At 39.0% G+C, this 17301-nt stretch overlaps 1 protein-coding gene across 2 annotated transcripts in view; it reads left to right on the plus strand.

The window, feature by feature from the left end:
- SUCLG2 (succinate-CoA ligase GDP-forming beta subunit) overlaps positions 1-17301 on the plus strand; it is a 278401-nt gene that overhangs the window by 124480 nt on the left and 136620 nt on the right. For both annotated transcript variants that reach the window (XM_021934245.2, XM_021934246.2), the window contains exons 3-4: positions 14076-14175; positions 15039-15129. In XM_021934245.2, the coding sequence (XP_021789937.1) occupies positions 14076-14175; positions 15039-15129 (191 nt within the window). The remainder of the gene's footprint in view (positions 1-14075; positions 14176-15038; positions 15130-17301) is intronic.

Here is a 17301-nt window from a genome sequence, read left to right on the forward strand (position 1 = left end):
GATGTCTATTAGGTCCACTTAATCTAGAGCTGAGTTCAAGTCCTGAATATCATTGTTAATTTTCTGTCTCATTGACCTGTCTAATATTGACAGTGGGGTGTTAAAGTCTCCCACTATTATTGTGTGGGAGTCCAAGTCTCTTTGTAGGTCTCTAAGAACTTGCTTTATGAATCTGGGTGCTCTTGTATTGGGTGCATATATATTTAGGATAGTTAGCTCTTCTTGTTGCATTGATCCCTTTAGCACTATGTAATGCCCTTCTTTGTCTCTTTTGATCTTTATTGGCTTAAAGTCTGTTTTATCAGAGACTAGGATTGCAACCCCTGCTTTTTTTTGCTTTCCATTTGCTTGGTAAATATTCCTGCATCCCTTTATTTTGAGCCTGTTTGCTCGTGAGATGGGTCTCCTGAATATAGCACACTGACGGGTCCTGACTCTTATCCAATGTGCCACCCCGTGTCTTTTAATTGGGGCATTTAGCCCACTTACATTTAAGGTTAATATTGTTTTGTGTAAATTTGATCCTATTGTTATGATGCCTGCTGGTTATTTTGCCCGTTAGTTGATGCAGTTTCTTCATAGTATTGATGGTCTTTCCAATTTGGTATGTTTTTGCAGTGGCTGGTACCGATTTTTCCTTTCCATATTTAGTGCTTCCTTTAGGAACTCTTGTAAGGCAGGTCTAGTGGTGACAAAATCTCCCAGTATTTGCTTGTCTGTAAAGGATTTTATTTCTCCTTCGCTTATGAAACTTAGTTTGGGTGGATATGAAATTCTGGGTTGAAAATTCTTTAAGAATGTTGAGGGCTGGGGGTGGTGTCACAGGCCTGTAATCCCAGCACTTTGGGAGGCTGAGGTGGGCAGATTACCTGAGAGGAGTTTGAGAGCAGCCTGACCAACATGGAGAAACCCCATCTCTAGTAAAAAATACAAAATTAGCCAGGCGTGGTGGTGCATGCCTGTAATCCCAGCTCAGCTACTCAGGAGGCTGAGGCAGGAGAATCGCTTGAAGCTTCTCCGAGATAGCACCGTTGCACTTCAGCCTGGGCAGAAGGAGCGAAACTCCATCTCAAAAAAAAAAAAAAAAAAAAAGAATGTTGAATATTGGACCCCCTGTTCTGGCTTGTAGGGCTTCTGCAGAGAGATCCGCTGTTAGTCTGATGGGCTTCTCTTTGCAGGTAACCCAACCTTTCTCTCTGGCTGCCATTAACACTTTTTCCTTCATTTCAACGTTGATGAATCTGACGATTATGTGTCTTGGGGTTGTTCTTCTTGAGGAGTGTCTTTGTGGTGTTCTCTGTATTTCCTGAATTTGAATGTTGGCCTGTCTTGCTAAGTTGGGGAAGTTCTCCTGGATAATATCCTGAAGACTGTTTTCCAACTTGGTTCCATTCTCCCCATCACTTTCAGGTACACCAATCAAATGTAGGTTTGGTCTTTTCACATAGTCCCATATTTCTTAGATGCTTTGTTTGTTTCTTTTCACTCTTTTTTTTCTAATCTTCATTAAGTTGATCTTCACTCTCTGATATCCTTTCTTCCGCTTGATCTATTTGGCTACTGATATTTGTGTATCCTTCATGAAGTTCTTATGCTGTGTTTTTCAGCTCCATCAGGTCATTTTTGTTCTTCTCTAAACTGGTTATTCTAGTTAGCAATTCATCTAACCTTTTTTTCAAGGTTCTTAGCCTCTTTGCACTGGGTTAGAACATGCTCCTTTAGTTCAGGGGAGTGTGTTGTTACCCACCTTCTGAAACCTACTTCTGTCAATTCGTCAAACTCATTCTTCATCCAGTTTTGTTCCCTTGGTGGCCAGGAGTTGTGATCCTTTGGAGGAGAAGAGGTGTTCTGGGTTTTGGGATTTTCAGCCTTTTTGCACTGGTTCTTCCTTATCTTCATGAGTTTATCTACCTTTGGTCTTTGATGCTGGTGACCTTTGAATGGGATTTCTGTGTGGACGTCCTTTTTCTTGATGTTGATGCTATTCCTTTCTGTTTGTTAGTTTTTCTTCTTACAGTCAGTCCCTTTTGCTACAGGTCTGTTGGAGTTTGCTGGAGGTCCACTGCAGAACCTGTTTGCCTGAGTATCACTAGTGGAAGATGCAGAACAGCAAAGATTGCTGTGTGTTCCTTCCTCTGGAAGCTTCATCACAGAGGGGCACCCGCCAGATGCCAGCCAGAGCTCTCCTGTATGAGGTGTCTGTCGACCCCCGCTGGAGGTGTCTCCCAGTCAAGGGGCACAGGGATCAGGGACCCACTTGAGGAGGCAGTCTGTCCCTTGGGGATCAGGATCAGGGACCACTTGAGGAGTCAGTCTGTGCCTTAGCAGAGCTCGAGCACTGTGCTGGGAGATCTGCTGCTCTCTTCAGAGCCGGCAAGCAGGAACTTTTAACCCTGCTGAAGCTGCGCCCACAGCCGCCCCTTCCAGCAGGTGCTGTATCCCAGGGAGATGGGAGTTTGAGCTATAAGTCTCTGACTGGGGCTGCTGCCTTTCTTTCAGAGACGCCCCGTCCAGAGAGGAGGAATCTAGACAGGCAGTCTGGCTACAGTGGCTTTGCCAAACTGTGGTGGACTCTGCCCAGTCCGAACTTCCAGGCGACTTTGTTTATACTGTTAGGGGAAAACCACCTACTCAAGCCTAATGGCAGACGTCCCTCCCCCCACCAAGCATCCCAGGTCAACTTCAGACTGATATGTTGGCAGTGAGAATTTCAAACCAGTGGATAAATAAGTTCTTTGAAACCAATGAGAACAAAGACATAACGTACCAGAATTTCTGGGACACAGCTAAAGCAGTGAGTGTTTAGAGGGAAATTTATAGCACTAAGTGCCCACAGGAGAAAGCAAGAAAGAGCTAAAATAGACACCCTAACATCACAATCAAAAGAACTAGAGAAGCAAGAGCAAACAAATTCAAAAGCAAGCAGAAGACAAGAAATAACTAAGATTAGAGCAGAACTGAAGGAGATAGAGACATGAAAAACCCTTCAAAAAAAATCAAAGAATCCAGGAGCTGTGTTTTTTGAGGAGGCTAACAAAATAGTCAACTAGCCAGAGCAATAAGGAAGAAAAGAGAGAAGAATCAAATAGACACAATAAAAAATGATAAAGGGGATATTACCACTGATCCCACAGAAATACAAACTACCATCAGAGAATACTATAAACACCTCTATGCAAATAAACTAGAAAGTCTAGAAGAAATGGATAAATTCCTTGACATATACACCTTCCCGTGACTAAATCAGAAAGAAGTTGAATCCCTGAATAGACCAATAACAAGTTCTGAAATTGAGGCAGTAATTAATAGCCTACCAACCAAAAAAAGCCCAGGACCAGATGGATTCACAGCCGAATTCTACCAGAGGTACAAAGAGGAGCTGGTACCATTCCTTCTGAAACTATTCCAAACAATAGAAAAGGAGGGACTCCTCACTAACTCATTTTATGATGCCAGCATCATCCTGATACCAAAACCTGGCAGAGACACAACAAAAAAAGAAAAATTCAGGCCAGTATTCCTGATGAACATTGATGCTAAAATCCTCAATAAAATACTGGCAAACTGAATTCACCAGCATATCAAAAAGCTTATCCACCACGATCAAGTAGGCTTCATCCCTGGGATGCCAAGCTGGTTCAACGTACACAAATCAATAAACGTAATCCAGCATATAAACAGAACCAAAGACAAAAACCACATGATTATCTCAATAGATGCAGAAAAGGCCTTTGATAAAAACCAACACCCCTTCATGCTAAAAACTCTCAATAAACTAGGTATTGATGGAACGTATCTGAAAATAATAAGGTCTGTTTATGACAAACCCACAGCCAATGTCATATTGAGTGGGCAGAAGCAGGAAGCATTTCCTTTGACAACTGGCACAAGACAAGCATGCCCTCTCTCACCACTCCTATTCAACATAGTATTAGAAGTTCTGGCCAGGGCAATCAGTCAATAGAAAGAAATAAAGGGTATTCAAATAGGAAGGGAGGAAGTCAAATTGTCTCTGTTAGTAGATGACATGATTGTATATTTAGAAAACCCCATTGTCTCTGCCCAAAATCCCCTTGAGCTGATAAGCAACTTCAGCGAAGTCTCAGGATAAAAAGTCAATGTGCAAAAATCACAAGCATTCCTATACACCAATAATAGACAAACAGAGCCAAATCATAAGTGAACTCCCATTCACAATTGCTACAAAGGGAATAAAATACCTAGGAATACAACTTATAAGGGATGTGAAGGACTTCTTCAAGGAAAACCACAAACCACTGCTCAAGGAAACAAGAGAAAACATAAACAAATGGAAAAGCATTCCATATTCATGGATAGGAAGAATCAATATTGTGAAAATGGTCACACTGCCCTAAGTAATTTACAGATTCAGTGCTATACCCGTGAAGCTACTATTGACTTTCTTGAGAGAATTAGTAAAAACTACTACTTTAACTTTCATATGGAACCAAGAAAGAGCCCCTAAAACAAAGACAGTCCTAAGCAAAAAGAACAATACTGGAAGCATCACACTATCTGACTTCAAACTGCACAACAAGGCTACAGTAACCAAAACGACATGGTACTAGTACCAAAACACATATATAGACCAACAGAGGCCTCAGAAATAACACCACACATCTACAACAATCTGATCTTTGACAAACCTGCCAAATATAAGCAATAGGGAAAGGACTCCCTATTCCTAAATGGTGTTGGGAAAACTGGCTAGCCATATGCAGAAAACTGAAACTGGACCCCTTCCTTACACCTTATGCAAAAATTAACTCAAGATGGAGTAAAGACTTAAACGTAAGACCTAAAACCATCAAAACCCTACAAGAAAACCTAGGCAATACCATTCAGGACATAGGCATGGGCAAAGACTTCATGAATAAAATGCCAAAAGCAATGGCAACAACAGCCAAAATTGAGAAATGGGATGTAATTAAACTAAAGAGCTTCTGCACAGCAAAAGAAACTATCATCAGAGTGAAAAGGCAACCTACAGAATGGGAGAAAATTTTTGCAATCTATCCATCTAACAAAGGGCTATATCCAGAATCTACAAGGAACTTTAACAAATTTACAAGAAAAAAACAACCCCATCAAAAAGTTGGTGAAGGATAGAAACAGACACCTCTCAAAAGAAGACGTTTATGTGGCCAACAAACACATGAGAAAAAGCTCATCATCACTGGTCATTAGAGAAATGCAAATCAAAACCACAGTGAGCTATCATCTCACACCAGTTAGAATGGCAATCATTAAAAAGTCAGGAAACAACAGATGCTGGAGAAGATGTTGGGAAATAGGAACATTTTTACACTGTTAGTGGGAGTGTAAATTAGTTCAACCATTGTAGAAGACAGTGGCAATTTTTCAAGGATCTAGAACTAGAAATACCGATTCACCAAACAATCCCACTGAGTGTATACCCAAAGGATTATAAATCACTACTATATAGACACATGCACACATATGTTTATTTCGGCACTGTTCACTATAGCAAACACTTGGAACTAGCCCAAATGCCCATCAGTGACAGACTGGATAAAGAAAATGTGGCACATATATATCATGGAATACTATGCAGCCATACAAAAAGATGAGTTCATGTCCTTTGCAGGGACATGGATGAAGCTGGAAACCATCATTCTCAGCAAACTAACACAGGAACAAAAAACCACACACTGCATGTTCTCATAAGTGGAAGTTGAACAATGAGAACACATGGCCACAGGGAGGGGAACATCACACATTGGGGCCTGTCAGTGGGCTGGGGGCTAGGGGAGGGATAGCCTTAGGAGAAATACCTGATATAGATGACGGGTTGATGGGTGCAGCAAACCACCATGGCATGTGTATACCTGTGTAACAAACCTGCACTTTCTGCATATGTATCCCAGAACCTAAAGTGTAATTTTAGAAAGTATACTTAATTATTGTTAATGACTGTACCTATGGCATTTTATTGTTTTATTATTTGGATACATAAAATTTATTTTCCCAATAGTGTCCAAATGTTGGTGGACATTTGGATTATTTTTAGTGTTTCACTAGTGTAACTCCATTGCAATGAAAATCTTTAATTCTCATGTCAGTTTTCATGGAAGTATGATTGTGCTATCAAAGGATTTTTTGTCAGTCTTGAGCAGATGGCCTTCCTAATTGCCTCCAAAGATTCCAGATACTTTTTAACTGTTATGAATTTTTCAGCTGTATGAAATAAGTTGCCCAGCCTGATTCCTTGATTTGCACTGGGCTCAGGATCTGCGAGAGGGAGTTTGATTTCAGTCTGCATTGACTGTCTGGAGAATGAGTTCCTCTAAAGAGCAGAATGGGTTGGAGAGGTGAAGGGTTCCTGAGGGATGATGTGTCTGAATGAGAAGGAGATGACTGGGCAGCAGGGCCTGGTGATCTGCAGGCACAGAGGTCTCAGGTTTAGCGTGAAGTGGTGCCTGATTGAGCCAGAGTCTTCCCTGGAGGGTGTTCATATAGTCCATGCTGTAGAGGAAAAAACTGACACTAAGGGCTCAGCCACAATGCTTTAGGATCCCCTCTGAAAGGACCTACTCATGTGAAGGTGAAGGATTGTCCTCACCTTCCTTGTGGACAGGAATACCTCGAGAACACTGGCAGGAGTATGGTCCAGAGACCATAGGCAGTGAATGATGGCGATGAACAGACAGCAGGGCAAAGATTCTCTACAGTAGTTGTGATTGCCTATGAGGGTGCCCATCACTAATGGAGGAGGGTCTGAGAGAGGAATGGATTTAAATAACAGAAATTAAGGAAAATATAAGATTTCTAATCAAGAAGGTGGATGATCTCTGAATATTAGTAATATTGCTATAAAAGTGAAACAAACATCTTTAAATATAGGTGCAGCAAGACAGTGTATATATTGCATACATTTTAAAGTTCACAGTCATTCCAATTGGCTCTGAAAATGAAACCTTCATGAGTTTATATTCCACCAGCAGGATATGAGTGTGTGCACACCAAGAGCTGTTCTGGCTGTGGCCACCTTTTGTTCTACCCTTCCTCATCACTGGTTATGGTCGACAAGAGAATCCCCTTAATGTCAAGTAGCCTTCAGTAATATGCAGCTAACGGAGAGATGGATTCTCAAGCCACTCAGAAACGTTTCAGAGCTGTTCATTTTGAACCCACAACACTTGTGGGCTCTGCTGTCAGATTTTTAGCTATCAGGTGTGATGACTTGTACTGTGTCACCTTGTTTAAGCTGGAACAACATTTTCCAGGATTCCCTTCCCTGTATAGTTTTGGGTTCGAGTTGACTAAAAGAGGAGTTTGCACAGAATTTGTGTGAGTATGGATTATTTATTTATTTATTTATTTATTTATTTTTAAATTTAATTTTGTTTTAAGTTCCAGGTAATCTATTCATAAGGGATCCTCTCCCATGACCCAAGCACCTCCAGTTAGGCCTGCCTTCCAACACTGGAGATCAAATTTCAACGAGAGATATTGTGGGGACATGCATCCAAACTGTAGCACTTGGTAGCAAGTCCCAAGTCCTTTTCCCCACCTCCTCCTTTGCCATCCACTTCTCCATCTGGAGGTGCTGATACCTGTGCTTGACTGGCTGGGGGCTTCTAGGATCCTCCAACCTCACTTTTAGACCTGCCCTTTCTCATCTCCTCTTGTAATTGTGCAAGCTTTGATCCCTATAATAAATCCCTTGTCTATAAGTCATAGTAGTTCTGCTTCCTTAATTGAACCCTGGCTGACTCACATCTTTGGTTTGAAAATCAGGGGGAAACATGATTTTTTTTATAGCTAATTTGCCTTTATCCTTCCTTCTCTTTAAATACGTACACATAATGCAGTAGAAATGCTTTTGGCTTTCATAAATGCTTTTCATCTTCCATGACTGTTTCCAGCATCTCTTGAAATTACAAGTGTTACACAGGTATTTTTACTGTCAATGTATATCATAATACGATTGCTCTAAACTGTAATTAATCAGTAGAGATTTCTTCTGGAAGTTTGTTCTTTTGAAGAAACTTGTATTCTTCTGAAAAACTGTCATTTCTTCAAGTGGCTTCATCTGCAGAAGATTTGTTTAATGTCCTGTGGTTTCATTCTTACAGTGTTAAAAATTCTTTAATTAGTTATGGGTGTTGAATGAGGTCACATGAGTATTTTTTTTTTTTTTTTTTTTTGCATCAGTGTTAGGGAGTTCTGTCCTAAGGCTTTTGTGTAGAAATATATCTTTTAATATAATTGACACAGTGTAAGATTGGCTTACTAGTATTAAACTACATGAAAAGAGCAAAACTGTATCTTTTACTGAGGAGAAATAGTAAGATATTACAATTGAATTGGGTTTTTCTAGAGGTAATTTTTATCTACCTTTAAAAATTTTATCACCAACAAAATGTATATTAACGGTTATGAAAGCAATAAAGTAAGATCAGTGACTAAGATCAGAAGAGTAGCCTAATTTATATTACAGATTTTAATGTGGCCTATAATACAGTAATAAATATACAATATTTTAAAGAGTATAGCAAATATGAAAAAAACAATGATTTAATAAACGTTAGGAATTTTTATAGGGACTAAAATTAAAATTATTCCATCGAAAGCATAAATATGTTTTGTGTTAAGATATTATCATTTTTAAAGACTCAAACTCTTCAAAATGGCATTATCATGCCCCCACAGTATCCGAATAAAGGATTTTTTTTTCATAATATGGAATCATATTCAAAAGGAAATTTTAGATTTAAAACTTACATGAAAGCGTTATCAGTTAAGGGTTTCTTGATTTGAAATAATATCTCCCGGCCGGGCGCGGTGGCTCACGCCTGTAATCCCTGCACTTTGGGAGGCCGAGGCGCGGTGGCGGGCGCCAGTAGTCCCAGCTACTCGGGAGGCTGAGGTAGGAGAATGGCGCGAACCCGGGAGGCGGAGCTTGCAGTGAGCCGAGATCGCGCCACTGCACTCCAGCCTGGGCGACAGAGTGAAGACTCCGCCTCAAAAAAAAAAAAAAAAAAAGAAAAAAAGAAAAGAAATAATATCTCCCTGGATAACTTCTTATTTGTATCACAAAAGCCTTGTCCTGGAGATGGTTCTATTTCTGTCTTTTACTTATATTTGAAAGTGGCTGTTTTAGACATATACGATTCAAATCTCTGATGGGCAGCAGTCTACTGGGAAGCCACATATCTCCAGTCTCATTCAGTCAAGTGATGTGACCAGCGGTGAAGTGGTTTATTCTAATGTGCTGTGTGTTTGAAATTCTCTCCCAAATTTGAAAAGTCCATGTCGGACATGTTGAAAACTGAAATAATTATTTCAGTCTCAAAGATGCCTTTGGACATATGGAGAATTATCACAGTATCATCTTATTCCCACCAACCCAGTTGCTACTTGAGGAAATATGTGTCAGTCTATATGTGATATTATAGTAATGATTGAAGATTGGTAACTCTCTATTTTTGTGTTTGGGTTTTGAAGTCATAATGCAAACATAGAAGTGAGCTCATTTCCTTCAGGAATTTGGCACCGAAACTCTAGCTTATCTCTGTATAATTGTATATTCTTTATTAAAAGTTCGTCTTTACCCAATATCTTTCGACTCTTCTCTTGCCTTTCACTTTCCCTTCTCCTTGCCTTCTGGTAATAGGTAAGTCTGAAATTCTGCAATACAATTTAACTTTCTCAATTAGGAATTCTATCAAATCTCATGAAAGGTGATTGCCATGCTGTGTGTTATACAATGCAATTGTGCTGAGAACTGGGATATTCCAATTTTGCTCCAGTCAGTGAACCATGGAAATCAGTTTCCACAACAAGTCCAACATTATTGACTCCAAATAGATGATGGTTGTAGTAGTCATCTCATTGCAGTATCAGTGATACATTTAGCATTTAGGAAAGTATTATATTTTAGAAAAGAGCAATGCTGAATAAAAACCAGCTCAGTGACACAAATAGTTGATTCATCACTGAACTGTTTTTAAAAAGTAGTTGAAAATAACTTGCTTTTGTAAATATATTTGATTAACATTTCAGACATTTACTATGATTCCCATTATGGCTCTGAAATATGTCTTGTGAACATTACTTTGTGTAAATATGTTTTCAGAAAGCCATCTCTAAGAAAATTAAGTGAACCACATTTTACAGAGCTTGCTTAATTAAAAATGTGTATTCTATTTAGATTATGCTTTTCTTAATGAATTGATTTTTTCCCTTTAGATCCGCTGCTTCCAAGAATGTTTATTATCCAGCATGTGACTATTGGGGATCTATAAAAATTGGTATAAAACTGTATTATAATTAGAATAACACTTGTGGTAAAGAATGAAAAGAAAACATTTGCAAAAGCATTGTTACAATTCAGCCAATAAAGTAAAAAAAAAAACCACAGAGTGAGGTTTTGCTTAGACTTTTTAAATGGCTCTAAATATCATTCTCTTAAGTGATACTGTGTTTGAGAGTCTTACATGTTTATAAGTTTGTCAGATATGTCTTACAGTGTTTTCTACGAAAATATATGTAAATTCTAATAAACTGGTTCCCATTAAACTGAGTGAAAACTTAACCATGAGTACTGGTTATTTTCAGAAACTCACTAGGAAAGGAACAAAATTTAGTGAAGACATTGCATACTTAGGCTACTGCATATAAAAATAGCAATTAAGAGCGAAGACTTTGGAGTTATCCAGACCCGAGTTATACCAACTCAGAGTCCAATAATATAATTATCAATGTCTAGGTTGCAGTCCACTTCTATATAAAATCTATTTTATGCCTGTAATCCTCACACTTTGAGAGACTGAGATGGGCAGATTGCCTGAGCTCAGGAGTTTGAGACCAGCTGAAGCAACACGGGAAGCCTCGTCTCTGCTAAAAATATAAAAAATTAGCTGGGCATGGTGGCACGTGCCTGTAATCCCAGCTACTCAGGAGGCTGAGGCAGCAGAATCGCTTGAACCCGGGAGGAAGATGTTGCAGTGAGCCAAGATCACACCACTGCACTCCAGTCTGGGTGATAAAGTGAGACTCTGTCTAAAAAAAAAAAAAGAAAAAACCAAAAAAACCCCCAATACCTATTGGGGTTTTTTCCTGTGTCCTGTTAGCTTGTTTTTCTAAAGGATAGTTAAATCATCTTATTCAGACAAAAATTGCATTTCATGTATTGGATTTTTTTTTTTTCTTTTCTTTTCTAATATTGTTCAGGATTGGGGCAAGAGGCAGTGTTAAAAAAAAAAAAGAAATTTGAGCTTTGGGAGAGATCAGATCTTTAAATAAATAGACACAGTGACATTTAGTACATGTGAATCAATTTGGTAAATACTGAATGAAGAGACGAGTTACTGTTGAATGGGATTTAGTCATTTTACTTAATTTTCAGCACCTTGAGTAAATAAGCATTGAATTAAATTACTTCATGAGAGTTTTTCTCAAGATGAGAAAAACTTGCTTTACTTTGGGCTGCTGACTTGCTGACTTGCTATATTGATTTAGCACTTGAGATGTAATCAGAAGAGATGATTTTAGTGAACTCATTTTTGGCCTGTGGTGTATGTTGCAGATGTGCATAGGTTGTTGTCTTTTTCTGTTTGTCCTGATCTATGGTTTCAGAGTCTCTGAACTGGTTGATTGGTCTACCAACTGTTTTGCATGGAATGCTTTTGACTGGAGGTCAAATAGTGACACGTTCAATTGACAGCATTTCATTGAGGATACAACTGTTTCTGTGTCTTGATGGTTCGTGACTAAAGCTGATCTAATCAAGCCTATGTAGTGCCAATTAACAATGCCCAATTAGGTATTCTCTCTGGCTTTCAGGTTTTGCTGCTGGAAAGCTCAGAGAGGAAAGCATCTCTTTGGGATGACAAGGATATGAAAAATGATAATGGCAATGGAATGCCAGTTATTTTAAAGAATTTGAAGTGATCACAATTAAAAATTTGAGTAGACAGCAAAAAGTATTTTTTCCAGTTGATGTCTTCCAAAGAAAAATAGGAAATGTCTTCCTGTGTGCCATTTTTTCTTAATTGCTGAAAATTATTATAATGATGATAGCTGTCATATTTTCACTTAAAAAACTGTGCCAGACACTTTACTATATTTCATTTATTCTTCACATCATCCTTACACTGTAGACTCCTTTAATATGACTGCTTTACAGAAGGGCATGCTACTTTTACCTTTCTGAATCTCAGTTGTTTCTTCTCTACAAAGAAAGTGACAGGTGCAGTTGGAGATTGTAACCAGGTCTGTTTAACTCCAATATCCTTGCTCTTACTACTGTTCTTACAGTATGCTAAATATGCAGTGCATTCATTTTACTTGGTTGCTTTCCTTGTAAGTTTCTGACAATTAATTTGTCTTCTACTCAGCTTGATGGAAACCAGTTTATTTTAAGACAGGGCTTGACCGATGTTGTGATGGTCCATATCCAGGGCAGAAATTATTGCCGGAGGGTACATAGGACAGCATTCTAAGAAAAAACTGTGTTTGCTTCTGAGAACAAGGTGGGCTTCAGCTTTCTGAGTGTAAGCAAATATAGGAGACAAGAAGACTAACCAATAAAGACAGTGAAGGAGCCTCAATGGTGTGACATCAGCTGGCCGAATGCCTTCTGTAAAATATTTCTGTAGCTCCCCATTGCCTTCATGATAAAACCTTTCATGGCTCTTTCCATTTGAACCTTTACTTGCTTGCCTGTGAGTAACAGTGATGATGACAGTGACAGTAGTAGCTGAAATAACCAAACTTAATGGAGCGCTTGCTTCATTGAGCAGTGGCAGATACCAACAAAATGTTAGTTTTTTGGTTTAGCCAGCTCTGTAATGATCCCTTTCATTCTTTACAATATACAAAGGTAATGAATGAACTAACTGGTCGAAGCAATAGTTTTTAATTAATCATGAGTTTCCAGGCTCTGGTATAAAGCATTCATGTATGTTCATTTAATTTCTAAAACAACCCTCATCATCATTTCACAGTTGAATAAACCGAGTTTCAGAGACATTAAGTAACTTGCCTCATGTCACACAGCTGGGTGAGGGATGAAGGCCAGATTGAAACCTGGGTTTGCAGATTCTAAATCTGGTATACTGAACCAGAATACTCTCACGGCCTTATAGAGGATCGATTGGGTTCTCTGATTTTAAATAAAGATGACTCACAAACAGAGGATATCAGTATCAGCTGTGGTCTGCAGATGTGTGCTATTTGGTTTATTAAACATATTTGATTTGGAGGCTTTTTTTTTTTTTTTTTTTTTTTTGGTGGTTGGGGAGGGGAGCTACCCTGTTTGCTAAAGGCCCCATTTGTCACTGGGCTACTTCACGCACCCAACTTCCCTGCAAGGGAACATACTTGTGTTAATAACTCTCATCTAAAAAGTCAAGATTAGAGAGTTCTTTCATTCCTGGAGTGTGAAGAGAAACAAAGATTCCACAACCACTTTGCCCCAGGATATTTTGTTACCTTGCCAATAATTTTAAAATACTGCTTGCTTTTAGTTTTAATCCATTTCCTCCTCCCTTGCCTAACCCTATCAATATATAGAACAACTGCTCAGAAAACTGTTGGTTTCTAATAATGCAGTTATTAACTATGACCTTTGTGTCTTGTCTTTAAACCTTCCCCCACATAATCCAGTCTTCCCTTTGACATCTCTGATGGTTACCTCCTCTTACTGGCAGACTGGTGCCTCTGCCATATGGGAGTGCCATTGCACAGGAAAATTAATACCTCCTTCCAGGATTTATTTAGCTTCTTCTGACACACTCAAAAGAGCAAGGGAACACATGCCTTGCTTTCCCTTGGGAAGGTCAAGTATTCGATGATTAAACTGGTAGGAAGCATTTGAATATCCTCAGTAAACAAGCTTTGTATTAGGCACATTGATTTTTTTTTTTTTTTTTTGAAGTTCTTCATTGCATTTGTTTTCAAAGTTAGTTTGAGAGAGCTTTTACCAGTTACTCGGAAGTTGTGTGCCATTATTGCTTTCCTTGTTGCTTAAAAAACAAAAAAAAGAATTTAAAATCAGCTACCAACTCTGGATTTTTCTTTTTCAGATGCAAAAGAAATTGTTTTAAAAGCCCAGATCTTAGCTGGAGGAAGAGGAAAAGGTGTCTTCAATAGTGGTTTGAAAGGAGGTGTTCATTTAACAAAAGAGTAAGTCTGGAGGTTGTTATTCCTTGTCTTTCGGCCAAGCAGTTATGGAAGATCTTGCTCAAGATTGAAAGGCACACTGAGGATGCTTGTGGTGGGGTAGGAGCGGGCCAAAGTAACTAGAACAAACTGAAATCATAGGTAGAGGGCTCTGGCAGTGGCCTAGTTTCCCTTCTGCTCCCACAAAATGATTTTTCTTACTAATTGGTGAAAACTTGACAGTCCTTCTCTCCTAGACAATCAATGATTCATAATAAATGTTGGAAATGATACCACTTCCAACTGAAATGCTACTTCCATAATGTCACTCCTATTCAAGAACCTGCAGTGACTCCCCATTACCAGTGGCATCTGGGGTACCTCCCCTCTGATAGTCCAAGCCTTCCTTTATTTGAGCCTGTCTTTTCACCTTCATCTACTGTGTCTTGTAGCACTGAACACTTTCCTCTCCTCCCTGTTCCTGTCACACACCTTTTTACTATTTACTTTGATCTTTACCCTCTTCCTATCCCTCTCATTGTTCAATATCTTCCCAGTTTTCTGCTGCTGGATGTTCAGTCAACTCTTATCTGATTCTGGTATGCATTTTAGCATTATCTCTTTACTATGACTGTAACTTTTTTGGGTGAAGAGGTCACAAAGCATCTTTTGTTTCATTTATTCATTCATGAACTCATTTTTATTTTGCTCTCAGTGAACCTCTAGTACAGTGCTAAACACGCAGCACATAAGCAGAAAGACCCATGGATTTTGTGAGGGTGAAGGTGAACCCTTTGCAGTGTAGACATGAGACTCTGTGTAAGGACTCTGTTTTAAAATGATTTTCAACAAACATTCATTTTCTCTTTGTTTTCTCTTTCTCTTAGCCCAAATGTTGTGGGACAGCTGGCTAAACAGATGATTGGGTACAATCTAGCGACAAAACAAACTCCAAAAGAAGGTGTGAAAGTTAACAAGGTAATATGGATGCTTTGGGTCATTTTCTATGTATGTGTTAAAAAATAGAAAAGAAACCCATCTTTTAGTTTTTGACAAAATCTAATGAAATACTGCTCTTTGGCAATGTGCCATTTTATTTTTTAAAGCTCATCTAATCTGTTTAGTAAGTGGTATGTCTTTGAAGAGAAATAAAAAGGGCTCTATGATAGTAATATTATTTATTATCATTAGCATTTAGCAAAAGTGGGTAACGGTGAGTGACCAAGCAATGGCTGTCCCTCTGAGAACACAGATGTATTCTATTTAGTTGAGAAGTGCTTGCTATGACAGCCTTATACTCAATGAGGGACATTTGCTGCTCCCACACAGTGGCCCTCCACTCCAGGTGTGTCTGTCAGAATTACCTATTGTGGTTGTTTTTCTAAATGCCCCATTCCTTATTTTGGGATGACTACAATTTTGAGCCATTTTTATTGCTGGGAGTATATTTCATTAGGAAGATCAGCTGAAGCAGCCAAGTATGTATAGTATGTGGACACACACCCCCTCATCCACACATAGAAAATAAAGCCCACAGGAAAGTGGCCTGCCTCAATCATGAAATTGTGAGTGGTAGAGCTGAGACCAGAACCTAACTCTCCCTCCTGCCAGTCTGCCTTTCACCATCCCTTTTGTGTATCCAGACACTAGAACTAGCTATCTGGGTTGCAGAATCCAGTGCAAAATAAAAAGGCAGGGGACCCATGTTAAAATTTCAAGACAGCTATTGCTAAACATTAAATCCCTATACAACTACACAGATCACATGTGTCAGCCCTGAAAAGCATCCATGGTTAGAAGGTCCTGTCCTAGCAGCAAATTAGGGTCCCGCCTTTTGGGATGGCAGCTGTCTGCTCCATTAACATGGCATCACAGATCAGTGGTCTCTACCAGTGCACCATGCTGCAGGACAGTGCAGTGATAACATGCTGTTTTTACTTTTCAGGGAGAGTTTTGTGGAAAACTCTTAAGTTGTTGTATTTATCAGTATTTAGTTCCATTTTCTTGTGTTAATTTTTGTGGGTACATAGTAGGTGTATATATTTACAAGGTACATGAGATGTTTTGATACAGACATCCAGTGTGTAATAATCCCATTATAGTCCTTTTTCTTGCTATGTAGCAGTCTATGATATGGATGTACCTACCACAGTTTGTTTAACCATCATCTGTCAAAAGACATCTGGGTTGGTTCGTTTTTGGTTATTACAAATAAAGCCACTCTGGACATTCATGAACACGTTTTTGATATAAATATAAATGTTCATTTTGGGGGATAATTGTTGGACTATATGGAAGTTGTATGATTAGTTTTCTTAAGAAACTAACGAATGTTTTCCAGCATGGCTGTTCCATTTTGCATTGCCATCAGCAATGTGTAAGTGATCAGGGTTCTCCACATTCTAGCCCGTATTTGGTGGTGGTGGTATTATTTTAGCTATTCTTATGCGTGTGTAGTGATATTTCATTGTGATTTTAATTTGCATTTCCCTAATGGCTAGAGATGTTGAACATCTTTTCATGTGCTTATTCGCCATCTGTAGATTGTCATTGGTGAATTGTCTGTTCATGGATGCTATGGTCTGAATGTTCCCTCCAAAATGGGTGTTGAAATTTAATCCCCATTGTGGTGGCATTAAGAGGTAGAGCCTTTTGGGAAGTGATTAATCATGAAGGCTCTGCCCTCATGAATGGATTAGTGCAAGCTTGTCCAACCAACGGCCCACAGGCCACATGCATCCCAGGATGGCTTTGAAAGTGGTCCAAGACAAATCTGTCACTTTTCTTAAATATTATGAGATTTTTTTCAATTTTAGTTTCTTAGCTCAATTATCGTTAGTGTATTTTATGTGCAGCCCAAGACAATCCTTCTTATTCTGGTGTGGCCCAGGGAAGCCAAAATATTGGACATCCCTGGTGGTGCCTTATGAAAGGGCTGAAGGGAACTAGCTTAGACCTGTTTTGCATTTCCACTTTCTGCCATGTGAGGATGAAGCAAGAAAGGCCATGTCACCAAATGGCAGTACTTGGACTTCCCAACCTCCAGAACTGCAAAACAATATGTATTCATTTTTTCAACAGGGTCATTTGCAGGGCAAAAGTGTTTAATTTTGATGAAATCCAATACATCAATATTTCCTTTATGGATTA

The sequence above is a fragment of the Papio anubis genome, chromosome 2 (assembly GCF_008728515.1).
Source record: "Papio anubis isolate 15944 chromosome 2, Panubis1.0, whole genome shotgun sequence".
Lineage (NCBI taxonomy): Eukaryota > Metazoa > Chordata > Mammalia > Primates > Cercopithecidae > Papio > Papio anubis.